Source organism: Caretta caretta, chromosome 8, assembly GCF_965140235.1.
Source record: "Caretta caretta isolate rCarCar2 chromosome 8, rCarCar1.hap1, whole genome shotgun sequence".
NCBI lineage: Eukaryota > Metazoa > Chordata > Testudines > Cheloniidae > Caretta > Caretta caretta.
The window spans coordinates 53,776,606-53,803,189 of NC_134213.1; the positions used below are offsets into that span (position 1 = coordinate 53,776,606).

Here is a 26,584-nt window from a genome sequence, read left to right on the forward strand (position 1 = left end):
GTTGCTGCTGCAGACACAACCATCATCACCACCTGTGAGGGGTCCTATCTGCCTGCCTGGCCACCGGGCTGCTGCCTGGAGCTGCTGCTGCCTTTGCTGCCTGGGAGCTGCTGGACCCCGAAGGAGGAGGGGACGAGGCTATCTGCTGCTGGGGGAGCGCACAGGGACTCTGCAGACCACTGTGGAGGGGGCCTTAAGGCTGAGTAACTTTTGAACTGTGCTCTTGTGGTGGGGGTTTTGAGTGTGTTTGTGGGGACATGGGGTGTGGCGTGGAGCCTGCCCCCCAAATCCATCCGTGTGTCCCCCCAATCCCCCACCACCACTGTCGTCGCTGCCCCCTCCACCACCCCCAGTGGACACTTACCATCTGCCTCAAGCTCCTGCCTCTGGGACTCTGCTGCTTGCTTGGCTGGCCGTGCTATTTCTCCACCTTTTTGGGCCTGAAGCAGCAGCCAGCCCATACTGACTCTTTTGTGCAAGCGCACATGCCCCCACCCCCTTAAACTGACCACCTTCAGCAAGCCCTCAGCTTTGTCCCTTGCTACCTGCCCCATTTTGCCCCTTGCAGCCTTTTGCACCCCCCCTTTTACCCCAGCACCTTGCTAGCTTCAGTTTGTTTGCCTGCCTCGCCGTTTTCCCTCTGCGGCTTTTGTTTGTTTGCCCCGCCCCAGCCTCTGTTGCTAGCCCCTTGGTTCCCTGTCCTACCTCCAGCCTGGTTCTCCCCCTCTCCCCACGTGGTTCCCCTGCCCTGATTGGCCCCTTACTCAGTGTGCCCATGCCCCCTCCCATGTGCTTGTGCTCTTCCCCGTTTGAGTTTGCCCCGTCTCACTGCACCCCCCTAATGTTATGATCCCCCTCCCCTAGTGCAGCTAGAGGAGCCAGATTCCCATCCTGAGTCAGTGGCTGCCCCCCACGAACACTTGATAGCCCCCCTGTCCAGCCCACCCCTTTTGACGCCCTCCTCCCCTGCCTGCAGCCTAGCGGGGAGGAGTGGTCGACCTGTCTCCCCCTTCCCCTCCTCTCTCTGGTGTTTTTCCCTCCCTCCCTGCTCATTATGGTGGGGGACACAGTGGGTGGGGCTCCTCCAGCAGCCCCAGCTGCCCCTCCCCCACCTGACCCTCCATTACCCCCACAAGCCTCTACCTCAACCGCTGCTGCCAAACCACCTGCCACCGTCCCCGCTGGGGTGCTGGCAGCGGCGGGCACCGGGGTGACCTCCGCTGCTGCCACGTCCCTCGCCCCCTCAGATTCGGGGGGAGCCCCCCCAGCCGGCAGGAAGGGCCAGGGTAAGAAGAAGGGGAAGGGCCCTGCTAAAAAGACCAGGCCCTCCATGGCAGGGGCACCCCCACCGCCACGGCCCCACCACTATCCGTGGCGTCCCTCCCTGCTGTTCCCTCCACCAGCTCTGTGGGTGCCCGTCCCCCGGCACCCAGGGCATACGCCCAGGTGGCAGCAGTCCCCCCGCCTGCCACTACGCCATCTCTCCCACCCACCGCCTCCGCTACCATCTATAGCGGCTGGGACCCCTTTCCCACCATGACCAGGAAGCACGACGTCCGTTGCCTCCTGGTGCCCACGTCACCCCATGTGGAGACCTATGTGCAGGCGTTGGCGAGGGTGGTGGGGTCCACGGCCATTGTAGCAGCCTCCAAAATGTATGGCAAGGTCGTCGTCGTCTTAGCATCGGAGGCCGCCGCCCAGGAGGCGGTGGAGAAGGGCCTGGCAGCGGGGGTGGGGTTTGTCCCCCTGGAGCTGCTAGAGGACCTGGGCGTCCGCCAGGTCCTGACCTCTGTCCCTCCCTTTCTTCCCTATGCTGCCCTGTTACCCGCCCTCTCTACCCTTGGGAAACCCATCTCCTTTGTCAGCCCTTTCCCGTTGGGCTGCAAAGACCCCGCCTTCCATCACATCCTCTCGTTCCGCCAGCAAGTGCAGCTTCTACCGCCGCCGGCGGCACGTGACAGAGATGCTCGAGGGGTCATTCCTGGTCCCCTACCAGGGGGCCCATTTCCGGGCGCATTATTCCACAGGGGAGGCCCGGTGCTATCTCTGCTGGGCGATGGGGCACGTCTGGAGGGACTGCCCCCTGGCCCAGCAAGGGGGGGCAACCGGGACTCCCAAGCCCCAGCAGGGTGCCGGCCCTGTCATTGCCGGTGCCCCAGGCTGCCCGGCGCCGCCCCTCCTCCTTCTCAGTCCACCAGTGCTCCCACTCGGGCCCAAGGGGTACTTCCCCCAGCACGCCCAGACGAGTGAGAGAGCCCTGCCTCTGCTGCCTGCAATCTGGCGGGGCCCCTAGAGGAGGGTGCAGCAGGGATACCGCCAAGCATGGGAGAGTGCCCCCCCCAGGGGGAATCTTCCCTCCCTCATGCCACCCCACCACAGCCTCCCACAGTCCCTGAGCTATCGCCCCTGCCCCCCGACCCAACCCCTGTTAGCCGGCCCCCAGATGATGCCATGGAGGGCTGGGCCCTAGTCCAGGGGAAGCGGGGCAAGCGAAAGGCTCGAGCTCCGCTCCTTTCCACTGATACGGAAGCCCCCCAGAAGACCAGAAAGGGGGGCACCGATGCCGAGCCTTCTGCCTTGCCCGCAGATGCGTTCCATCCACCAGTACTGGCTGGGGAAGGCTTGGCAGCACGGGAGAGCAGTACCACGCCTCCATTGGAGTCCCTCCCCTCCAAGGCCCCGATGGAGCCCCTGTGAGCCCCGAGGCGAGCGTCGCTTCAGGCACTGGTGGGGAGAACTCCGGGGTGGTGGAAGGAGAGCTCCCTTCTATCTACAAGGAGATCGAGGCCCTGGGTCTGACCATGGTCACCCAGGGGGAGGACGACCCTCTACCAGTGGGCCTCGATCTGAGCGACCTCACCCCGGCCCCCCCCTTCTCCATGCTCCCTCCCCCTAACTGCTGTTTCCGCTCCCACCTCCGAGGGTTCCCTGGGCTCCTCCATCTGCCTGGCCGTGGGTGGCACCCTGCTGTTGGCCGCCGAGCCTATCGAGGTGACGGCCAGTGCCATGCGGCTGGGACCCGAGCCCCACGCGATGTCCCTCGTGGGCGTGGGGCAACCGACCTCCTTCCTGGGCGGGGACCCCACTGAAGACTGTCCACCTTTCAATGCCGTGGCTACTACGCCGGCCATTGAGCCAGAGCCCGGCATCATGGAGGGCCCCCTTCCCTCCCTCCAGATCCCTGAGCTTGCCCGAGAGGGGCCATTTTCCAGCGGCCTGGCTACTGGGGCCCAGGATCCTGCCTCTGCCCCTCTCCCTGATTCTGCTCCCGACCCCTGCCCTGCTCCTACGTTGGATCCCTGCCCTGCCCCTGATGCCAACCCTGTCCCTATGCCCTCCACCTCCTGTGATGCCATTGCTGCCCCTGGGGCCGTCATTTCCTCATTCCCAGAGGATAGCCCCCAGGGAGCGGCCTCTGTCTTTCCCTGTCCCTACTCACCAGGGGCTTCTATCTTCCCTCCGCCACCCCCACTTGAGCCAGGGTTTGAGGGAAGCCGCATGGCACCAGCCCATCAGGCGCCACGTCAGGGCTGTGTCGTGGGTCCCTCCAAAGGATAGCCAGGGGCTAGTGACCCCGGCCCCCCATACACTGTAAGAGGAGCTGCGGGAGTTCCTTGAGGACGTCTGTGGCTCCCATAACAAGGTGCAGCTCGCTCTCCAGCGATGGGGGGACTCCATCAAATCCTCCGGGCCTCAAGGGCCCTCATGGGGGAGGGTAAAAGGACCAGGAAGCAGGCCACCGTGGCCTACCAGCGGGTCCGCTACTTCCGTGACTCCTTACTCACCTACGGGGTAGGTCACGGATTGTTGCGCGGTCCGTTGGGAGCTGCAAGCGTCCCTGCCGGCGAGGATCCCCCCCCAGCCCTCCCCATGGCACCTCTCACCATCGCAACGTTGAACACCCAGGGCTGTAGGATGGGTCTCCGCAGGTGCCAGGTGCTCTCCTTCCTTTGGGAGGGGGGTACTCAGTGGTTTTCCTGTAGGAGACCCATATGGATCTGGCTGCCGAAGACAACTGGCGGCTGGACTGGGGGGACAGGGTCTACTTTAGCCATCTCACAGTTCGTAGAGCTGGAGTGGCGACCCTGTTCTCCCCCGGCCTACAGCCCGAGGTGCTGGGGGTTGCTGAGGCTGTGCCGGGCTGCCTGCTGCACCTCCGGGCCCGTATGGAGGGGCTCGTGGTCAACCTTGTTAACGTCTATGCCCCGACGTTGGGCCCGGAGCGGCTGCGTTTCTTTCAGCAGGCGTCTGCCTTCCTCAGCACCTTGGATCCTCGCTAGTGCCTGGTCCTGGGCGGGGACTTTAATACTGCCCTCGAGGAGCGGGACCGAGCAGTGCCCGGCTGCAGCGGACGTCTTCCGGGAGATGATAGACCATCACTCCCTGGTGGACGTCTGGCGCGACCGCCACCTGGACGACGTCTCAATGTTCACCTTTGTCCGGGTGGAGGCCCATCGGTCGCACCACTCCTGGTTGGACTGCATTTATTTATCACACTTCTACTTTTCACGGGCCCAATTCTTCAGCATTCGGCCAGCCCCGTTCTCCAATCATCATTTAGCCACCGTGACAGCCTCTCTCTGCGCAGAGAGGCCTGGGCCGGCCTATTGGCATTTTAACAACAGCTTGTTGGAGGAGTGGGCTTCGTGGCGTCCTTCCGGGAGTTCTGGCTGGCCTGGCGAGGGCAGTGGCGTGCCTTTCTCTCGACACGGCGGTGGTGGGACCTGGGGAAGGTGCGCACCTGGCTCTTCTGCCGTGACTACACCCGGGGCGCCAGCCAACGGAGGGATGCGGCAATAGGGCAGTTGGAACGGGAGGTCTTAGAGCTGGAGAGGCATCTGGCGTGCCGGAAGAAGCGGGAGGAGCTCCAGGCCCTCGAGGACAATCAGGCCCAGGGTGCCTTTGTTCGATCCTGCATCCGCCTCCTTCGGGAGATGGATCACGGCTCCCGCTTCTTCTACACCCTGGAGAAAAAGAGGGGGGCCAAGAAACACGTCACCTGCCTCCTAGCAGAGGACGGCACCCCTCTCACGGATCCGGTGGAGATGTGCGGGAGGGCCAGGGCCTTCTACACAGGCCTTTTCTCCCCAGACCTGACCGATCCTAATGCTTGCGGAGTGCTCTGGGACGAATTCCCGACAGTCTGCACGGGTGACCGAGACTGACTAGAGCTGCCTCTCACTCTGGCCGAGTTCTCAGAAGCCCTCCGCCGCATGCCCACCAATAAATCTCCAGGCATGGACGGGCTGACCGTGGAGTTCTACCGCGTGTTCTGGGACATCCTCCGCCCAGACCTAGTCACCGTCTGGGCCGAGTCTTTGCAGAGCGGGGTCCTCCCTCTTTCGTGCTGTGCTCACCTTATTGCCGAAGAAGGGGGACCTCTGCGATTTACGAAATTGGCGTATTGTCTCGCTCCTCAGCACGGACTACAATGTTGTAGCGAAAGCCATCTCGCTGCGGCTAGGGTCCATGCAGGCGGACGTGGTCCACCCAGACCAGACCTACACCGTCCTGGGCCACACCATCTTCGACAACCTGTATCTGGCCCGGCACCTCTTGGAACTTGGGTTGAGGGATGGTCTGTCGTTCACCCTCCTGTCCCTGGATCAGGAGAAGGCTTTCGACAGGGTAGATTACGGGTATCTCCTGAGCACTCTGCGAGCGTTTGGCTTCCAACCCCAGTTTGTGGGTTTTCTCCAGGTGCTGTACGCCTCCGCAAAGTGTCTGGTCAGGCTCAACTGGACCCTGACCGAACCGGTCAGCTTCGGGCGAGGAGTATGGCAGGGGTGCCGTACTCCCGGGCCAGCTGTACGCTGTGGCGATCAAGCCCTTCCTCTGCCTCCTCCGCAGGAGGTTGACAGGTTTGGTGCTGTGGGAGCCGGAGCTGAGGCTGGTCCTGTCGGCATACGCTGACGATGTGCTCCTTGTGGTCCAGGACCCCGGCGACTTGGTGCAGGTGGAGGCTTGCCAGGCCATCTACTAGGCAGCCTCCTCCGCCCAAGTCAACTGGGTCAAGAGCTCTGGCTTGGTGGTAGGAGACTGGTGGCAGGTGAGCTCCCTCCCACCCGTGCTTCAGGCCATCCGGTGGAGCGCGAGTCCGCTGCTTTATCTCAGCGTTTACCTTTCTGCCACACATCCCTCTCCGCCGGAGAACTGGCACAATTTAGAGGGGGGGTGATAGAGCGGCTCCGGAAATGGACAGGTCTACTCCGGTGCCTCTCCCTTCGAGGGAGGGCACTGGTGCTTAATCAACTAGTCCTGTCCATGCTCTGGTACTGGCTCAACACCCTGGTTCCGGCCCCAGGTTTCCTGGCCAACCTCCAGACATCGATTCTGGAGTTCTTCTGGTCAGGACTGCACTGGGTCTCTGCAGGGGTTCTCCATCTACCCCTGGAGGAGGGGGGGCAGGGCCTGAAGTGTCTCCACACTCAGGTCCATGTCTTCCGCCTCCAGGCCCTGCAGAGGCTCCTTTATGGTGCAGGTAGTCCAGCGTGGAGCATACTGGCGCACGCCTTCCTGCGCCGCTTCCGAGGGCTCTGATATGACCAGCAGTTCCTTTAGCTCCATCCAAGAGGTCTTCCGCGAGACCTCTCTGGGCTGCTGGTCTTCTACCAGGACCTCCTCCGGACCTGGAAACTGTTTACAGCGACCAGGTCTGTGGCAGCCTCCGTGGGGGAAGATCTCCTTGCGAGCCCCTGCTACACAACCCCCAGCTCCGCGTGCAGGTGGCGGAGTCCCCGTTGGTGTGCCAGAGGTTGGTCCTGGCAGAAGTCACAAGGGTCAGAGACCTCCTGGACTACGACCGGGGAGACTGGCTGGATCCCCTGATGCTCGCTCAGCGCATGGGGCTCTCCAGATCTCGTACTCCCCAGCGCGTACTTCAGGAAGTGAAGGCCGCTTTGCCACCCGATGCTCGGGTTTACCTCGACGGGGTCCTGCACAAGGGCGCGCCCCATCCACCCTCCACCCCAGGCCCGCCGGACCTTTTCATTGGGCTTCTGCCCCGTGGACCCAACCGACCCACCCACCCCTTCACTGTGAGCTGGCTGCACGAGCTGCAGCCGGTCTGCTTCCAGACCGCACCAAGGAAACATCTATACACGATCGTGCTCCACATCCTTCACACCCTCCCCCTTGTGTCCCGCCCCAATACAAAATGGCGGGACCTCCTGCCACCTTTGGAGGGTGAGGAGCCCCGGTGGGCCAGCCTATATTCCACCTTGGTCCCGATGCCTGTGGGGGATATCAGTTGGCAGCTCCTTCACGGAGCCATGAGCACAGGCGTGTTCTTGGCGCGGTTCACCCCATCCCAACACCTGCCCCTTTTGCGGCGTGAGGGAAACCGTGGCACACACACATTTGGAGTGTGCCAGGCTGCAGTCCTTATTTCGGCTCCTCACCAATATTTTATTACAGTTTTGGTTGCACTTTTCCCCTCACCTTCTTATTGATGCACTCCCTATCCGTGGCCCCACAAAGTCATGGGATCTCCTGGTCAACCTTCTCTTGGCCCTAGCTAAAATGGCCATCTATAAAACCAGAATGAGGAGGTTGGCCGATTGAGTCTCCTGTGACTGTGAGGCCTATTTCCGATCCTTGGTCCGTTCACGTGTCCAGGCAGAGTTCCTCTGGGCGGCATCCACTGACTCCCTTGACACCTTTGAGGAGCAGTGGGTGCTGTCTGGGGTTCTCTGCTCGGTGTCCCCATCCGGTTCCCTTCATTTGACCCTTTGACCACGCTCCTGTCCCTGTTATTTCATTCGTTGTCCCCCGGATTTATTTGGTGTCCAGGTCCTGTGGATCCCCCTCTTAAGCTGAGGGGGGGATCCTTTAGCAGTGTGCGGGCTTTGCCCACCCACTTCCCAGATCCCAATAGGATCACTCTCCTGTAGCCATCTGGCCTGACCCTGTCACAGTCTAAAGTTCTGTCTCAAATCCCATGCAAACTAGGACAGGAAGTATTTATTGATCTTTCACCATGGTTCGTGAATATTACAGGTTGTTAGAGCAAAGGGTGATATGCAAGTAATCCCACAAGTAGAATACAGCAGTTATATTCGGTACTTGGGTATATTGAGGATCAAGGCCTGTATGTAATTTGTCTTAAAATATAAAGGAATAAAATTGGTTCAGAAAAATTTGTAAACTTCTTAAAAAAAAAAAGATAAAGCCCTTTCCTTACATTTTGAAATGAGCACTTTATGAACTCCCAAAAATCTGTTTTTTAATCTGCAAAAAGAAAAGGAGTACTTGTGGCACCTTAGAGACTAACCAATTTATTTGAGCATAAGCTTTCGTGAGCTACAGCTCACTTCATCGGATGCATACTGTGGAAACTGCAGAAGACATTATATACACAGAGACCATGAAACAATACCTCCTCCCACCCCACTCTCCTGCTGGTAATAGCTTATCTAAAGTGATCACTCTCCTTACAATGTGTATGATAATCAAGTTGGGCCATTTCCAGCACAAATCCAGGTTTTCTCACCCTCTGCCCCCGACCCCCACAAACTCACTCTCCTGCTGGTAATAGCCCATCCAAAATGACCACTGTCTTTACAACATGTATGATAATCAAGGTGGGCCATTTCCAGCAAATATCCAGGTTTTCTCACCCCCCCCCCCTTTTTCCAAAAACCACACACACAAACTCACTCTCCTGCTGGTAATAGCTTATCCAAAGTGACCACTCTCCCTACAATGTGTATGAAAATCAAGGTGGGCCATTTCCAGCACAAATCCAGATTTTCTCACCCCCCACCCCTCAAAACACACACACACACACACACACACACACACACACACACACACAAACTCACTCTCTTGCTGGTAATAGCTCATCCAAACTGACCACTCTCCTTACAATGTGTATGATAATCAAGGTGGGCCATTTCCAGCATAAATCCAAGTTTAACCCGAACGTCTGGGGGTTAAACTTGGATTTATGCTGCAAATGGCCCACCTTGATTATCATACACATTGTAAGGAGAGTGATCACTTTAGATAAGCTATTACCAGCAGGAGAGTGGGGTGGGAGGAGGTATTGTTTCATGGTCTCTGTGTATATAATGTCTTCTGCAGTTTCCACAGTATGCATCCGATGAAGTGAGCTGTAGCTCACGAAAGCTTATGCTCAAATAAATTGGTTAGTCTCTAAGGTGCCACAAGTACTCCTTTTCTTTTTGCGAATACAGACTAACACGGCTGTTACTCTGAAACCTGTCATTTTTTAATCTGGTCTTTGTAGGTGCTCATGCAGCTATTGCAACCCAATGTTAGAAATTCTGAGGTGTTATATTTGTAAGAAATCTTTTCCGTATTTCTCTGTTCCACTACCTGGTGAATCTGTGATTGGAGACCGTTTTGTTTTAAATCAAAACCAAGTAAAAGTACAATAAAACTAAAAACCTGGTGAAAAAAACTCTTAAAAGTCTCTTACAGGTAAATGAACAATTGCTATACAAACGTTAGCTGCAGAAGGAGAACTAGGGTAAAAACAAGAAATAACAAGAAATAAATTTAGGTCTGGTTCTCATATGGGGAAGTTTGCCCATGTCTAAATCAGTTTAGAAACTGATTTAGTCAAATCAATGCAACACTTATGTGGATGCTTTATTTCAGTTTAAGAAGCTATAGATTGATTTAACTTAAATTGGTCAGGAATTGGTGAATAAGTGTTTCCACAAGAGGGCTGTATTGATTTAATTAAATTACTTTCAAAACAGATTTAGTTAAATCAGTATAAATCTCTTGTGTAGACAAACCTTAGGTAACTGGGAGACTTAAATACTGACAATCATATATATTATACTTAATATGGCATGTGTCTAGCTCTGGTGATCATCTCTACCTTACTAGAAAATCTTATTTTAGGGTCCCAGAGTCTTCTATCTGGAGAAGGAAGATGGAAGAGAGTGCCAAGTTTAACCTCTGTGTGTTGTATTTTCTCTGCATGAAGCCCATAGCCATCAGTGGTTGTACAAATGGTATTGAAGAATTAATCCCATAAACGTGAAAGTTAGTGATGGGATTGGCTCTGCTTCTCCTTGGTCATTTGGCAGGTATCCTTGCTCTGTGTTGAACAAGTAAGCTGACCTGTCCTATTTTGCTCTTTGTTTCTCAGGCATATTACTATTGTGCCATTGTGGAGGATGTAATCCTGCGCTTTGCCTGGACCATCCAGATCTCCCTCACTTCCATGCAAATCTTTCCTTATGCTGGGGACATCATCTCTACTGTCTTTGCACCACTCGAGGTTTTCCGGTAAGGTGGCTCAGCTAAACAGTATTTCACACTCCTTGTATATCCCTTTTGTTTTACAACCAATAACACCAGAAAGGTGGGGAAGTCCCTGGCTTTCCACAGGCTCCTGGAGCTGTTGTTTGAAAAGCCACAAACTGATGAAAACACAAAGCGCCAAGACTCAGAATATGCACTAAGCTGAGCAAATTGCTGGCTGAAAGAGTGCTATGGAATCTTTCACTGACCCATCTGGGATTCAGAGACCTCTGAAAACACATAGGTCTGACTGTAGGCAGGCCTGAGACCTGGGTTCTACCTCACTGTGTTGTATTTGCTAGGGGCCAAGGTCTTGCCTGAGTTTATTGCAGGAATTTAGCAAGCTCACATTTTAAGCATTTTCACTGGTAAAAATTATTGAAATGTCACTTCAAGGCTAAATTTACAAATTTTCCCAAATCCCTTCTGCTTTTGCAAATGATTAAAAAATGGAATTCTTATTGTGATCAGGCACTTCCAGAGCATTAATGCTGTCTGCTTTTTTGTGTTATATCAGGAATCACATGTCTGCTTGAGATGAGCAAAACAGCTTGCTTTTGAATCTCACTGTGTGGGGGGTTTTATTTGTATTTATTTTTCCTAATTGATAATCCTTGGGCTACCTTGACACCAGCCATGCTGGGGTAATCCTCGCTGTTAAAACTATGAATGATTCCACCAAAACTGTTTGCTTCCCTGGAAAAGTCCATCAATCTACTGCTGTGAAGTAATGTAGCAGGTTGCTCCTTGTTAGTCATTCACCTTCCTGGCCATTTACTTCTCTCCAACCTGTAAATTTACAGGGCCTTGCCCTCACAGGGGCTATGTGTAATCCTTGGGAAGTGTACGCAGTAGCATCTATGGGGCTGCATCACTGCTTTGCCAAAAATTGGTGAGAGCTGTGAAAGCAGTACTTAGTTTTTATATTATTCCTTTTCTCCTTCCCTCTCTCCTTCCAGGCGGTTTGTGTGGAATTTCTTCCGTCTGGAGAATGAGCATCTGAACAACTGTGGTGAGTTCCGTGCTGTCCGGGACATCTCAGTGGCACCAATGAATGCTGATGATCAGACGCTACTAGAGCAGATGATGGACCAGGAAGATGGTGTCCGAAACCGCCAGAAGAACAAGGTGTGGAAGCGTAGCCAGAGCGTGTCCCTGCGCCGACCTAATCTTTCTTCACAGTATGTATTGCTTTGTCCTCTTGCACAACAAAATTGGAAGGGATTAATTTATTAATAAGTGTTTGAAGTGCCATGTTGGAGACATAACTCTAAATAGTTTGAAAAGAGAGGACTGACCTGTCTAGTAAATAAATACATTGGAATTTTTACCCTCTCACGCCAAGTCTCTGTAGCATTGAATCAGTGTGCTTTGTTCAGTAAGGTTGACTAACCAAGTGAACTTTTGTCAGGTACAGAGTTCTGTTTAGATAAACACATTTAAGACACAGTTTATCCCTCAGCAAGGTATGTCATAAGATAAGCTGTGTGTGTGTGAAGCACAGTGACAGATTTATATAAAAATCTTCCTATTATATTTTCCACTGTATGCATCTGATGAAGTGGGCTTTAGCCCACAAAAGCTTATGCCCAAATAAATGTGTTAGTCTCTAAGGTGCCACAAGTCCTCCTCATTCTTTTTGCTAAAATAGTAAAGATACCAATGATAGACGCATTCAATAACTAGACTATGAAAAAAAGTGTATAAATATGCTGAAAATAGCCACCCCCCAAAACTGGCAGATTGCCCCCCCACACACACACACACATATTTCCTCAAAAGCATCCACCGGCAAAAACAAAGGTCAGTGCCTGTGATAAAGGTTATTCTAGTTTCATTCCCAGCCTCAAAAAATTTGTTTACATTTTGTGTCCCTTGTTTGCTGTGTTGTAACTAACCAGTGGAGGGCACTGTTAACCTGCTGAATTTAGCTGTATCAGAAAGGTGAGCATGGGAGGAAGAAAGGTATCAGTCATCCCTCTGTATTTTTATAGGGTGATCTTCCCATCCTGGGCGGGAGGGGAGAGTATGAATTACCACGTCTATAGTAGTCTGCTGGCCCAGACATTACCTGTGTAGGGAATATGTTTGACAGAGTGTATTTATCTTATCTGTATATTCTAGTAATGTCTTCCTTCCCCTCAGTGAGTATTTTTGTTTGCTTGTTTGTTTTTTCCCAGATCCAAGCCTCGTGACACCAAGATATTGATCGAGGACACAGATGACGAAGCAAACACATGAAACGTCCACAGATTCTAGTTCCACATCCCTTATTTTCTTGCTCTACTACCCTTTCCCAGACCAATCCAACCTCTGGTGCAGTTCCAGCTGAAAACAGGAGAAAACACTGAACACATTTTCCGAGCTCTTCCGGACCGGATCCTATGGACTCCAACAAGCTCACTGTGTTTCTTTTCTTCTGGTTTAATTTTCATTTTCTACTTTTAAAATAAATATTTACTTCGTTTTGCCAATCAGAGGACAGTTAAGGAAAGAAGTATCTAAGAATTGTTTACAATCACAACAAGGACACAAAACCCTATCTGGATGAAGAACAAGCATCATAGGGACTCCCTGATGGGACAGCACTGAGAATATACTCTGCTTCTGCTTGGCCCAGTTTCGACTGGTTTAAACCGGACTTGGGTTTTTAAATTTGTGTTTTGTTTTTTTCTTTCCTTCATATCCAGCGCTGAGGCACTGGCTGCACTTGCCGGTAAAGTGCACTTAGAGCAGTACCTTCATTCACGAAGCTACTTTTTAATTTGATGTAATTTTTCTTATAATTTTTTTGGAAATACGATGTATTTGTTGCTTACAGTTTTCACATTATTTATGAAACTTAACCATATGAGAATGATTTTTTGAGTCCTGTGCAATGAAGGCGATAACAGTAAAACAAGGCAGGGGGATGTAGATCTGGATCGCTTTTGTGAGGGTTATGCCCTGCGAATACCTCTTTCATGAGATAATTTGCACCAGTTTGACCCTTTTTCTCTTCAGTTTAGTTTTATTTATAAACCAAAGTTTTTCTTTCTGGTTTTAGTTGCTGCTGCTGCTTCAGAAGCCTGAGCATGTTTCACATACTGGTTCATGGTCATCTTTCCATGTGGCCATGCAAAGATGCAAATGATTCTGAGAATTTGTTTTAAAAGAGAGTTGTAATAAATCTTGCCACAAGGCCAAACACCCAGGCAAAAAAAGGGGAGTTGGTGTTTAGGTTAACAACTGTTTTTTTCAAAGCCTTAATCTTCATGAGATAAGGTGAGAGTACTGTCCACCCCGTTAAATAGGAGCTTTCCCATTGTTCTGCCTCCGCTAACTACAGCAAAAATAAAAGTGGATGAGATGAGGACATGATCTTTCCCATGTCTGGGAGGGGGGCGTTGTTACATGTTTTGATTCATAGGTGGCTACACTTCAGAGAATTGGCACCCCTGACCCAGTTTGCTGTGGGGCAAGGAGATGGTTGTGTGTTGGCCATAGGGTAGGGAAGTTGGTATTAAATTAGAAGTCTTTAATGACATTTTATTTTATGTGTCTTGCCAGGCTTTGGCAAAGTGTTCTCTACCAGTCACTTCCTGAGCACACCTTCAGGTTGCTTTGTTTCTTTCCCGTCCTTTGCACCCTCTCCTCAGTGTAATCTAAAACCAGTTAAGTGGTAGGTCAGTCTTGCACTGGAGTGTGAATGATCATACTCAGCAGGCTAGGGTTTAAGGACATCATACTGCTTAGCAATTTCAGTAGAAATGATAAGGCCAGCTTAATAAGCTTTGTATATTTTGATATCACCACCCCCCCTCTTAGAGAGCAGCATGAGTGTTTGAGAGGGCCATGCCCTACACCACTGCCGGCTTTAATGCTTGCAGAAAACTTCAATGTTTAATATTAATAAAATCTTATTTGTGCCTTGCTTTATTGCGTGTAAGGTTAACACCAGGGACTGGGAGAAGCTGCTTCAGTTCCCTTTAATCCTATCCTTAACCCAAGGCTCGACTTTACAGCAGGGACTGTTGAAAACTTTGCATCTTTTTCTTATGGGCATGGTCACTGTTTTTGCTGCTCTGTGTCCTTGTTTTTAACCACTCTTCCATGTATCCCAAGTACTCTCTTAGTTCTTTGGCAGTTCCAGTAGCTAGGTATATACAGTTATTGTTCAGACTCCAAGTGGCAGATGAACACCCTCAACTAAGTAGGAACCATTTTTGACTTCTGTTCCTTGTTTTGTATTTACATTTCTAGCAGTCAGATGCTAGGAATCCCTGCTCAGCTGCTGTTAAATAATTTTTCTTTCTTTAGCCAATCATATGGCTTCTTCCATATGGCTGGTGTGCTGCTTTTTCTTAGTTTGCCCATTGTGCCTCTTGCCGGGAGGAATTGAAGAAGGAAACGTAATTGTATTCATTTAGCTTAAATAGGGCAAAATAACTTTATCATACATTGGTGGTAGTGAACTGGTGCCCCTTGACAGAGTAAGCATTATCTCAATTATCAGCACTGTCATATTGCACCCTGAACTTATCAAGAAACTTTGCTGAGCTGCCAGGAAAGGCCTCAGCACTACCACTGATCTACTGAAAGTGATAGTGTCATTCCGGTGGAATAGATGATTTGTGTATTGTTATTTCTCCACCAACGTGACCAGGGCTAGCTGCTATTTCAGCACCAGCCCATTCTGGTGAGAAAAATCTGAACAATACAGACTAACCCAGAATTCTGTCGTTGACCCTTTTGGTGCCCAGGAGTCTGACTCCCCTGATCTTGACTCACTGATGCTTCTTGTTCAGACGCTGACAGATGCACCTGTCCAGCAGGAAGTGGAGTTTGAGATGGAAAGCTCTCTAAAGTATTTCAGTCCACTATTTTGCATTTCAGTGGTTTTTGCTGTATTTGCAATGTTTGATTCCACACGAAACAGAGAGCTCATTCTCCTGGGAGGTAACTATGATACTCCAGCTAATAACAATTGGAATATCATCAGCAACTAAAACTGTCAGAGAATAGCGATGCCATACATGCCAGTGGGCAGTTTAAAAAGAGTAGCAGCCAAACCAAGGGGCACAACCTGAACTAATCGTATCATTACTTAAGGAAGCATTGCTTTAAAAAGGGAAGGGTTGGGGCTTACTGATAGCACTCTCTTGTCAAAGGAATGGAAAGTATCATTGCGGCAATTAGGGCATCTGAAAATATTTTATAACTTGGTACAGAGAGCTCTTAAAGTATCACGGAACAAGTAGAAGCAGGTGAAACATTGTGAATGAGTTTCTGAGCTCAGCTAGGAGAATCGAACATGTTTTGGTCAGTCTGCTTCTGACATGAGTGGTACTGCATGAGCCGATTGGCTTAAAATTTAAACCCACGGAAGGATCAAGTCAATAAGAACTGAGATCTTGGTCAGTTTTTTTCTGCAACGTATCAAAACTCTGGAGGAAGAGAGAATTTTGTTCTGTTTGTCAGTATACCGCTCTCACCTTCTTCCTCTTCCCACCCTGCAGAAGAGCACTCTGTTTTGGGCTATGTTTTTCCTGCCAAAAAAGTTGGGTTTTTTCACAGTGAGACAGCTAATTGATGTTAGCTAACTTGGTGTAAAAATGCCTGTTTTATGACCACAAAGACAGCCTGTGTAATGAAGGTGTCTGTACACTTGGGTCAGGATCCCTGACCCCCCCCCAGCATCATGCTCCAAAAGAACCCAGTTTCCAGAATCACTGTACTGCCTGGTGCTGCAAGGGTTTGTATTCTGTGACTACACAGATTGATTTCTGAGCCATTCAGAATATAGCTCCACTCCGGAGTTAGTTCTCAAAACCTGTCTGGTTCCATCTCTGAACATACAGTGATATCTGGCCAGTTAAATGAGATATAATCGAGCAGGGCAACTAGTGAAAGAAATATAACCACCTCTCCTGCTGAGTGGTCTGCAAAATGAGAAAATGAGAGAAGATGTCTTCTCTCTGGTGGTCACACTTCATGAATGACCTTTGCAAATATAACGGAATGGGTATTTGTAAAAATACTGCTGTAGAAGACTAGTATTACTAAATGCAGAATGCGCAGTGAAAGGAGAACGGGAACTGGGTTTTTTATCTAGTGGATTGCCTCAAACTCTCAGATGGGATAGCAGGAGAGCCACGAACCTGTTCTCAACTTTGTTAAGCAAAAGTTGGAAAATGCCCATCATCTTCCTGTTTTATAGCACCTATGTTTGCGTTTCCTTTGATCTCTCTGGGTTCTCTCCTTCCCTTATTTGATATCTTAAAGGGTGCTCTTCTGCTGGAATAGAGACCTACCCAGTGGTTCTGCTTTGTATTCACCTGAGCTTAGAGTGGATGGTATTTGTCTCACCACTGGATGGTTTTTTTAAATGGAGATTTTCCCCCACCCCTGTAGTTTAGAAGTTCCAATTGGCCACATTCATTCCCTGTTCAAAGGGATCTCCATCCCTCCCAGACATCTAAAGTTGCATGGGGATTGTCAGGCAATGTTAATCAGGCAGATCTGTTCCCAGGCTGTCGAGATATTGACCACTGTGAATCCACACTGATCTCTAATTCCCTGGGACTTTCCTCCAGCTTCTGACTGTACTATATGAAAATGACATTTTGATCACTGGCATGTGCTCATCACAAATCGTAGATCTTTTTCTATACTTTCCTGATAGGCCAGAATCCCTTTGCTGTGTTCCATAGATGAATTTCATCCAAGCGGAGGAAGGCAACTGGAAGAAGAAGAAAAAAAAAAAAAACAGTGGATTCTCTGCATAGAACTTCATAGAGCAAAGCTTAGTGAACTAGGGCAGAAATCGTGGGGGAGAGCGTGCCTATCAGGCTCATTCTCTACTAACTTTACTGCTACCTTTCCCTTCATATTCTCCTGCTTTCTTATGGCTGTATCCTGAATGTCTCAATATATTCATACTTCTGAAATTCAGATACATTTTGGAGGCAAATTTGCTTGCCCTGTGCCTTCCCCTATCCTACTTCCTCTGTTTCTTCAGTATCACTGTTTATATCATGTTATGAAGAGCAATACAGAGGAAGAGACAGAAGCTTTCTGCATAGAACTACAGGCAGAAGTTCCCGCTGTGGTGCAGTGAGACTGAGCCATCCTCTGAAAAAGGAAGCTCTTCATGCTACTATTCTGTCACCTCCTGTTGGCTGCTCTGATTCGTCCAGGTACCCCTTAGCTGCTGCTTCCTACAGGCCAAAATGAACAAATTCTCTTTCCTTCTTCTCCCCTCCGTATGTCTGCCAGCCTTGTGCAAGGAATCATCTGTTCAAGACATGCCTCCTCTCAGAATTTATCCTTCAGTCTTTGCCTCTGGACAAAGGGGAGAGGAAGAATGCACTGGGCTTCGTAGTTTTCTGTATTGCCCATAGGAGGCTTCTGTGTCTGGGATCACACATCTTCACAGCAATGTGTCTGCAAAGGGGGATGGAGGATTCATTATTTTGGGCTGCTGCACTAGTTGTGCCTGTGTAATATCCTGGGGGTGGTTTACCATGAATCCTCAAGGAATGATGGGGATCAGGGCCAAAATTTTCAAACTTGAATACCCCAAGTGAGGCATCTGAGTCCACGTTTGGGCATCTGAATAAAAGGGGCCTGATTTTCCAAGGTGCTGAGCAGTCACAGCTTGTTGCTCATTGTTTCTGCAAACCAGATGACTCTCTTTTAAGTGCCTAATTTTAGGCACCCAAGTTTGAAAATCTCTTGCCCATTTTGGTGATTTAGCAAGGCCTACCTTGAAGAGTTTAGCTGACTTTAGCTCTGCTGAGCACAAGACCAACTTGACTAGGAAGTGGATTGAGTGTCTGAACTATAGTGCTTAGGTCAGGGCTTCACACCAGCCCGATTCCTCCCCCCCACACACACACTTTTATCTCTTCCACGGCGGTTCTGAGTCACTCCAAGCGGGAGAGAGCTGTTCTGCCTTAAGCATTATTTCTGGAAGGCTACTGATTTATTTTGCTCACTGAAAAAGAGGGGATCAGGACTCCTTGTGGAAGGGTGGAGAATCATTATACTAACTTCAGATGTAATCAGACTCTCAATTGTAGATCGTTAAATCAAACCCCGCCTCTGTAACATCATGACATCTGTGTGACTTGGGTCCCAAAAATGACTCTGCATACTTTGGGGCAAATATGTAGACCTGCCACAACAGGGATTTAACCCAGAACTGGATCAAACTGCTACTCTAGTTTACCCATGGGATTTCAGTCCCCACCACAACTTAATGGGAAAATCACCAGAGTGACACAAGAAATGCGGATTTCTCTGGGGGAAAGGGGCCTTTAATATTGGGTAAATCCTGGGACCAGTTCCTCGTCCCTGCAGCCCAGACAAGTGTGAGGTTGCTCTGGTCTGTGTACATCTCACAGTAGCATCAGTGTGTTGGTGGTCAGGGGACTTACTGGAAATCCTGGGGCTGTAATAAGGCCATAAAATATAATCCTTTTGAGTTCTTAAAACAAAATTGTATGAGCCCTTCAGTACAGACAGTGAATCTCTTCAGCCTGTAACACTTTGTGGCTGTCAACTTCCTTACTATCTTGTCAATCCTTCTATCAAATAAACAGTATTTGGAAGGGACCTGGGGTAGAAATGTATTTGCTGCTTCAGAAATTTATCCTTGCCTCACTCCCATCTTTCTGTACACCCCTCACCCCTGCTGTGTTGGTCTAAATGATGATTATTCTATGAAGCCCTGAGCTGTAGATGTCAAAAGTAACTATGGAATGTGATTAGTCCTCTGTGGGTGCTTTCTTTTTTTCCTCCTTTCTCTTTTGCTATCTCCTTCTCCACTCTTCTTTTGGCTAAGTGGACAAGGTGAGGACAAAGAATTGCCGCTTGCTTGGACTCATGATGTATCTGTGACTGCGCTATTAGCTGTCTCCTTTTTCCTTCCCAAATGGATATAACATTTTTTAAGTGTGGAATACCCTTCTTGATAAGTAGGTTTTAAAAAAATGCACAATGTGGTACTGTTTCATAGTTTCTAGGTGGTTGTATAAAACAAAGTCAACTGTGGTTATGTGTTTTTAAAAGGAAAAAAAGTGATTGGTTACTAAATCTGTCCTTTTTTCATTATTACAAGCTCTTTGTTTTCCAATGATTGCATGGCTCCTTTGTCACTGGTGTGGGGTGTGTGTGTGTGTCCTTTTTCCTCTCTGGGCTGATGACCTTTTCATTTCTGAACATTGACACTGCCATTACTTGCTTAACTCACCTGTAGACTTACAAGCCAAACTGTGATGGGGCTGGGTTTCTGGGAAGGATGGCAAGTTTGTTTATTGGGGTCTCTTTAAAGAGAAAAGGAGGTCTGAAGCTAAAGATTTGCAGGCTGCAAATGTTGGTCCTGAGTAGCTGTATGGGGGACTGTGAATAGCTTGTGACTTTAAAAAAACAAACAAAAAACCAAACCCTAACATTTACAACTCCTGTGCTTTACATTTTGAAGGCAACAGAAATGGCTAGAAATGTTTGAAAATAATCAGTTAAGATCACATCGACATTTAAAAGGTCCCACAGATCAGAAGGCCTGTGGCTACAAGCTTTGTGGGTGTGAAAGTCTGCCCCTGCATGAAGGAAAAAAGGAGAAAGAGGCATAGCAAGTCATATGGATATAAAGGGCCAGTTTAATTTGAGCCTTACACCAATACGGAGCCTTATCTGCCCAGTCTCAAGAATGCTTTCCATAATACTTCTGAAATTAGCTACCCTGATAACCAGCTACAATTAAGCTGTTTTCTGCACCACTTCAAGGAGATCTATTGCTAACAACCATTGTCTGTAACAGGTCAGTTCCTACTGAAGAAGTGCCTGGCACTATCTTAGGATTCGGCAAAAAGTGCATCCTGAACAATAAATTGACGTTGTGTAGGTGTCTTGTGTACCTGTCAGTAATTGTACATAGACCCCACACGCACTCTTCTGTACAGAACCTGTGGCAGATTGTCACCCTCTGCATTCTTAGGATCAGAAAACTTTGGATCACAGTAGTTCTGCCACTCTAGAGAAGGACACATGGTCAAATGTCTTGCATCTTCGAACAGACATTAAAGTATGTACAATCTATATTTTAATGGTCCAGTTAGTGACCATGCTTTTTGTCTGTCTTAAGGATAGAGTATAACAACAAACCAATGCCACCTGGCTTGTATCTCATCCAGAGCCTGTTAGGTGGTGATTGTGGGTCAATGGAAACAGTGGATTCTTGGATAATCATAAGAGTGAAAAGCCCCGAAGGATGCATGTAGGGAGAAACAACAACATCTCCATAAAATGAATGCAAGTTAGTAACAGGATGGTTACACTTTAAGGGCTAGGAGGTCTGGGGCTAGCCAACCTTGTTTAATCAGCCTCATAAAAGGGCTGAGAAACTCAGTTTCGAAGAGGAACCACAGGGAACAAGTTGGGCTTTTGTGGAAGGCCCTGAAGTAGGGTCTGGAAGGACTCCAGGGATGTAGCCTGGGAGTCAGTGCTCTACCCCAGAGCAGGGAAAATGGAGAGGTAGCCCAGAGGGGCTAAGACTGTGACAGGGACTCTAAGGACGACGTCAGCCTTGGAATAAAGGTCTCTCCAACAGCCAGAGAGACTTAATGGTAAGGCAGAAGGGACTGGGACTTCAGCCTGGAGGGTGGGCTGAAGAGAAGCCCAAGCAGGGCAGAAGAACATTTTGTTTGTTTGGAGTTTTGTTACCCTGGAAGGAGGGTGAACTTTGACCCAGCCAGAGGGCTGAGCCATGTGGCTCCCTGGGACAGACAGGAAACCCTGGTGAGGGGAATAAATTGAGGCAGGGAATACCTGCAGCACCAAACTTTGCCAGCAGGCGGTGTTACAGGGCAGGATGCCCTATAACAGTGGAATAAGGCAGATGAAGAAATGTAGTTTGAATAGGGAAGGTGGAGAGAAATAATATGAAGATGGTCATCACAGTGCCCAGTTCCAACTAAGTATTAGATTTTTTGCTAGGTTGCTTAATTAGGGATTAAGGTCTGAAATGTAGGAAGAATTTCAGCTTAATTTAGAAGAGGGGAGAAAAGTGATCAGTGTTAGTTGTTGCAACAAGAAAATATATACTTAAAGTCTATGGCACAAAATGAGTTACACCTGGACTTTCTGATTTTGTCCCTACATGCTTGTGGTATTCTTTTGTACAAGAAGAAGTTCTATTAAGTACATTAGGAGCAAGACAATTAATATTAACGGGGGAAGGAACGCAAGCCAAAATATGGAAAGAACAGCTTAAAGAATATTTAGAGAAGTTAGATGTAATCAAGTCAGCAGGACCTGATGAAATTCACCTTAAGGTATGTAAGTAACACTGCAGCAATCTCATAATTGTTAGCAATTATATTTGAGAATTCATGGACAATGGATGAGGTCCCAGAGGACTGGAGAAGGGCAAATATGTAGTACCTATCTTTAAAAAGGAGAACAAAGAGAATCCATGGAACTAGAGACCACTCAGCCAGCCTAGCTTCAATACCTGGAAAGATACTGGAACAAATTAAGCAAGCAATTTGTAAGCACCTAGACTATAAAAGGGTTACAAGTAATACCCAGCATCAGTTTGGCATGATATGTTCTTGACAAATCCATCTTAATTTCCTTCTTTGACAGGGTTACTAACTTAATAGATGAGGGGAAGCTGTAGATGTGATATTTCTTGATGTTTAGTAAGGCTTCTGACAGTCCCACATGATATTCTCATAAGCAAACTAAGGAAATGTGGTTTAGCTTAAATTACTTTAAGGTGGGTGCAAAATTGCTTGAAAGACCATACTCAAAGAATAATTATCAATAGTTTGCTGTCAAACTGGGCGGACGTGTCTAGTGGAGTCACGCAGTGGTCTGTTCTGGGTCTGGTACTATTCAATATTTTCATTAATGATTTGAATAATGGAGTGCAGAGTATGCTTATGGAATTTACAGATGATCCTAAGCTGGGAGGGGCTGCTAGCACTTTGGAGAACAGGCTTAAAATTCAAAACAACCTTGATAAATTGGAGAGCTGGTCTGAAATCAACAAGATAAAATTCAATAAAGACCAGGAAAAATCAAATGCACGGCTACAAAATAGGGAATAACTGGTTAGGTGGTAGTACTGCTGAAAAGGATCTAGTGATTATGATGGATCACAAATGGAATGAGTCAATGTGATGCAATTGTGAAAAAGGCAACTGTTTTGGGACGTATTAACAGAAGTGTTGTATGTAAGACACAGGATGTAACCAACCTGCTCTACTCAGGCTGGTCAGGCCTCAGCTGGAGTCCTGTGTCCAGTTCTGGGTGCCACACTTTAAGAAAGGTGTGAATAAATTAGAGAGAGTCCAGAGGAGATCAACGAAAATGATAAACAGTTTCGAAAATCTGACCTATGGGAGAAAACTTAAAGAACTGGCCATGTTTAGTCTTAAGAAAAGAAGACTGAGAGGGACCTGATAATTCTTCAAATATGATAAGGGCTGTTCTAAGGAGGAGGATGGTTAATTGTTCTGCATGTCCACTGAAGATAGGATAAAAAGTAATAGGCTTAATCTGTAGCAAAGGAGATTTAAGGTATATATTAGGGAAAAGTTTCTAACTACAAGGATCGTGAAGAACTTCCAAGGGAGTTTGTGGAATCTTAGTCATTGAAGGTTTTTAAGAACCAGTTAGACAAAACACCTCTCCAGGACGGTCTAGGTCAGTGGTTCTGAAACTTTTTTTTCATAGACTACTTAATGATCTTTCCAAATGTTGTTTGTACCGTTAGCTAACTATTGTAAAGCACTTTGGACAAAAGCGCTATATAAGAAAACCTTAGTAGTAATTTACGTGTTTTTAATCTACAAATAAAAGCACACAACTCATATTTTAACATCAGTAGTTTAACCTTTCTAAAGCAAAGGATGTGCCCTCTCTGCCCCACCGCAGCAGTCCCCGAACTGGGGCTGGGAAGGACGGGGGCGGGTCTCTCCCCTGCCACAGCAGCCACAGAGCTGGGGCTGGGAAAGGGGGCCATCTCTCCCCGGCAGCCACAGCCCTGGAGCTGGGGGAAAATCTTTCTCTGGCCACCACAGCCCTGTACATCCCAAATTCCCCTCACCCGTCTTCTCACCCTGCTGCCTCCTCCCACTTACCCCCTATTCCCCCCAAGGCCACCACCTCACCTTACATGTACATCTTCTCCAGGGTCCAGGCACCTAATTAGTGGAGCTAATTAGGTGGGTGGCCCTTCATTCTCTCGTGTGCAGCCGCCCAGGCATGCACCTTAGAGGGAACTCTCTGCGGACACCCTGAATGGAGCTCGTGGACCACTGGTGGTCCACAGACCACAGTTTGAGAATCTCTGGTCTAGGTTTACTTTGTCCTGCCTCAGCAGCGGTGGCAGGACCAGATACCCTCTCAAGGTCTTTTCCAGCTCTATATTTCTATGTTCTATAAAAGGCCAGGATCTTGGTAATTAATTCTGCTTCATAGGATTAGTGTAATAGTTGGAAGCTATTGAAGGGATGGTTTGGCCCAGATGTTAGGGAGGACTTCTTCCAGATTTCCTGGAATGTGTAACCACATTCTGCCACATGTTGTAGGAAATTTGTTTTAAAAAGAAAGAAGTTTGGACACAAATAGAATGAAAATATAGTTGGGGTCTATTTACTAAACATTGTCTTGCTAGTTCTACGGTCATGTGGTGTGCCTGGTGCTCTTTAGGCAGACGAGCCCTATGCCAAGGAGCAGATGGTCTAAATTGGAAGCTGAGCAATAAGATGTATTTGTCATAAGAAGCAGAAGCAGCTTGTGGAAATCTTCCACTCATGAAAGAATTTTCGGTAGTATCTGGCTGGTGAATCTTGCCCATCTGCCCAGGGTTCAGCTGATTGCCATATTTGGGGTAGGGAAGGAATTTTCCTCCAGGGCAGATTGGAAGAGGCCCTGAAGGTTTTTCACCTTCCTCTGTAGCATGGGGCACAGGTCACTTGCTGGAGGATTCTCTGCTCCTTGAAGTCTTTAAACCACGATTTGAGGACTTCTGTAGCTCAGACATAGGTGAGGTTTTTCGCAGAAGTGGGTGGGTGAAATTCTGTGGCCTGCGTTGTGCAGGAGGTCAGACTAGATCACAATGGTCCCTTCTGACCTTAGTATCTATGAATCTATGATATTTGCTAAAAGTAAAAGGGACTTGGTCACTGGGATTGATGAACTGGTTCAAATTGAAACAAGCACTGAATAGGACCTTTGTGACTAAAAGCCTAACGGAGCCCAAACCTGATGAAATGAAAGAACTGAAAGTTTGCTCCTTTGTCCTAAATACTTGCCTACTTCTGCACTTTCTGGTTTCAGGCAGAAGAAATGAAGTACCATATACCTGCAATACCAGTGTTCTTGTGGTATTTTTAGCCTAACTGAAACTGGGATGGAGAACCTCATGAGAACCACATCCCAACAGACTTCCAGACCAAAGACGGAAGCTTAAGTTTTGGGTGTCTATCTGAAATAAGCTTGGGAGGCTTGCCCATGACTAATCAGTCACAGGTCAGAGTCACAGAAACAAAGATAAGTCATTGAGTGGGTGAACAGGATAATATTAGACCGCAAACCATTTTAAGAGAAAAAGGCCATCTGGTCCAACACTGGTTTATAATCCCCTCCTATCATATTCCTCAATCAATCTTTTTTCCAGAAACAAATCCAGGTATCTTTCTTTAATTTAACCTAAGCTTATTTTGCATCAGTTGCTTTCTCTGGTTCCTTATTCTGCATGACTGTTACTCTTTGCAAAAATTAGTTCTGTGACTGAGTTGCCTTATTGACTTCCGGTCCCAGTGAAATCAATGGGAGTTTTGCCATTGACTTCAAATGGGGCAGGACTGCATCACAGGTTTTGAATTTTTACCCAGGTTAAACTTGCCCAAGATAAAATATTTCATAGACTCAGAGTTTGACCGGAGGGGACCATTAGATCACCTAGTCTGACCTCCTGTATATTGCAGGCCATGAAATTTCACCCAGTTTATTCCAATAATTTGTGGTTTGAGTAAAGCATTATTTGTGTTGGGTTAAATCATGTCTTCCAGAAGTGCCCAGTTCTGATCTGAAGACTCCAAGAAATGGAGAATATGCTATTTACCTTGGTAGTTGGTTCCAATGGTTAATTACCCTCATTGTTTACAAATTGGTGCCTTATTTCTAATTTGAATTTCTGTGGCTTCAATTTCCAGCCATTGGTTCTTGCTGTGCTCAGTTAGATTAAAGGGCCCTTTGGTATCTGTTATGTTCCCTCCGTGAAGGTGCTTAGACACTAATCAAGTCGTCTTCACTACTCCAGTCTATACATCCAAGGATCACATTAGCCCTTTTTGCCACAGCATCGCACTGGGAGCTCATGTTGAGTTGCTCGTGCACTATGACCCCTAGCTCCTTTTCAGTCATTCTTCTCGAATACAGTCCCACATTCTTTAAGTGTGGCCCCTGCGTTCCTTGTTCCTAACTGTGCAACTTTGCATTTGGCCATATTAAAATGCATTTTGTTTGAACGGACCCAGCTTACCCAAGCAATCCACATCATTCTGTATGGCTGCCCTCTCTTCATCATTACCTACCACTCCACCAGTCGTTGTCATCCACACATTTTATCTTCAGTGATTGTTTACTTCAGGTCGCTGATAAGCATGTTGAATAGCATTGGGCCTAGTAGCGATTCCAGCAGAGCCCCACTAGATTTTCCTAAAACTGGAGAAAAGCAAATAACAAGAACTCTTTCATTGAAGGCACTTCCGGATAAGAGAGAATGAACAGAAAGCCTAGAACTGAGCCTGTCGATACCCATTCCTTTCCTCTTAGAAAATGGCTCTTAATTTAAGCAAGTTTTCTATCTGCAGCCCATTTTCATTATATTTTCATCCGTTCAGGATGTGGAATCTTGCCTATGCTTTGATATTCTCCAGTCACTGACTCGCCCTTGTATATTACATCAGCCTTCGAGATGGCTAATTAAACAACCTTCCCTACCTGCATCCATGCGGTTATTTAATCCTCCATGTCCTCTCCTTTAACATAACGTCCAAGCTTTTTCCTTACGAAGTGTAGTGAGCTGTAGCTCCCGGGGTTTGTCTCTGGAAATACAGTACTGCAGAGCTGTCAACCTTAAACATTTGTGCCACAGACAATTTTCCAAATCAGCCATGGAGCTGTGGTGGGACTATGAAGCCTCCAGCTGCCAGAGGACTCCTGCGCTTCTAAGAAAGGTGAAATAGAGAGGAGCCCTAAGCAAATGCAGACTGCACCACACTGTGCATGAAAGCCATTAGCA

At 48.2% G+C, this 26,584-nt stretch overlaps 1 protein-coding gene across 2 annotated transcripts in view; it reads left to right on the plus strand.

The window, feature by feature from the left end:
• The window catches only part of XPR1 (xenotropic and polytropic retrovirus receptor 1), a 255,509-nt gene extending 236,107 nt beyond the window's left edge, over positions 1 to 19,402 (plus strand). The window contains exons 13-15 of one of the 2 annotated variants that reach the window (XM_075131507.1): positions 10,127 to 10,266; positions 11,241 to 11,409; positions 12,462 to 19,402. In XM_075131507.1, coding sequence (XP_074987608.1) covers positions 10,127 to 10,266; positions 11,241 to 11,409; positions 12,462 to 12,476 — 324 coding nt within the window. In that variant the 3' untranslated portion in view covers positions 12,477 to 19,402. Of the gene's footprint in view, positions 1 to 10,126; positions 10,267 to 11,240; positions 11,463 to 12,461 lie in introns of both variants that reach the window. The other variant, XM_048860140.2, reaches the window with a different exon arrangement.
• Positions 19,403 to 26,584: the final 7,182 nt, after the last annotated feature.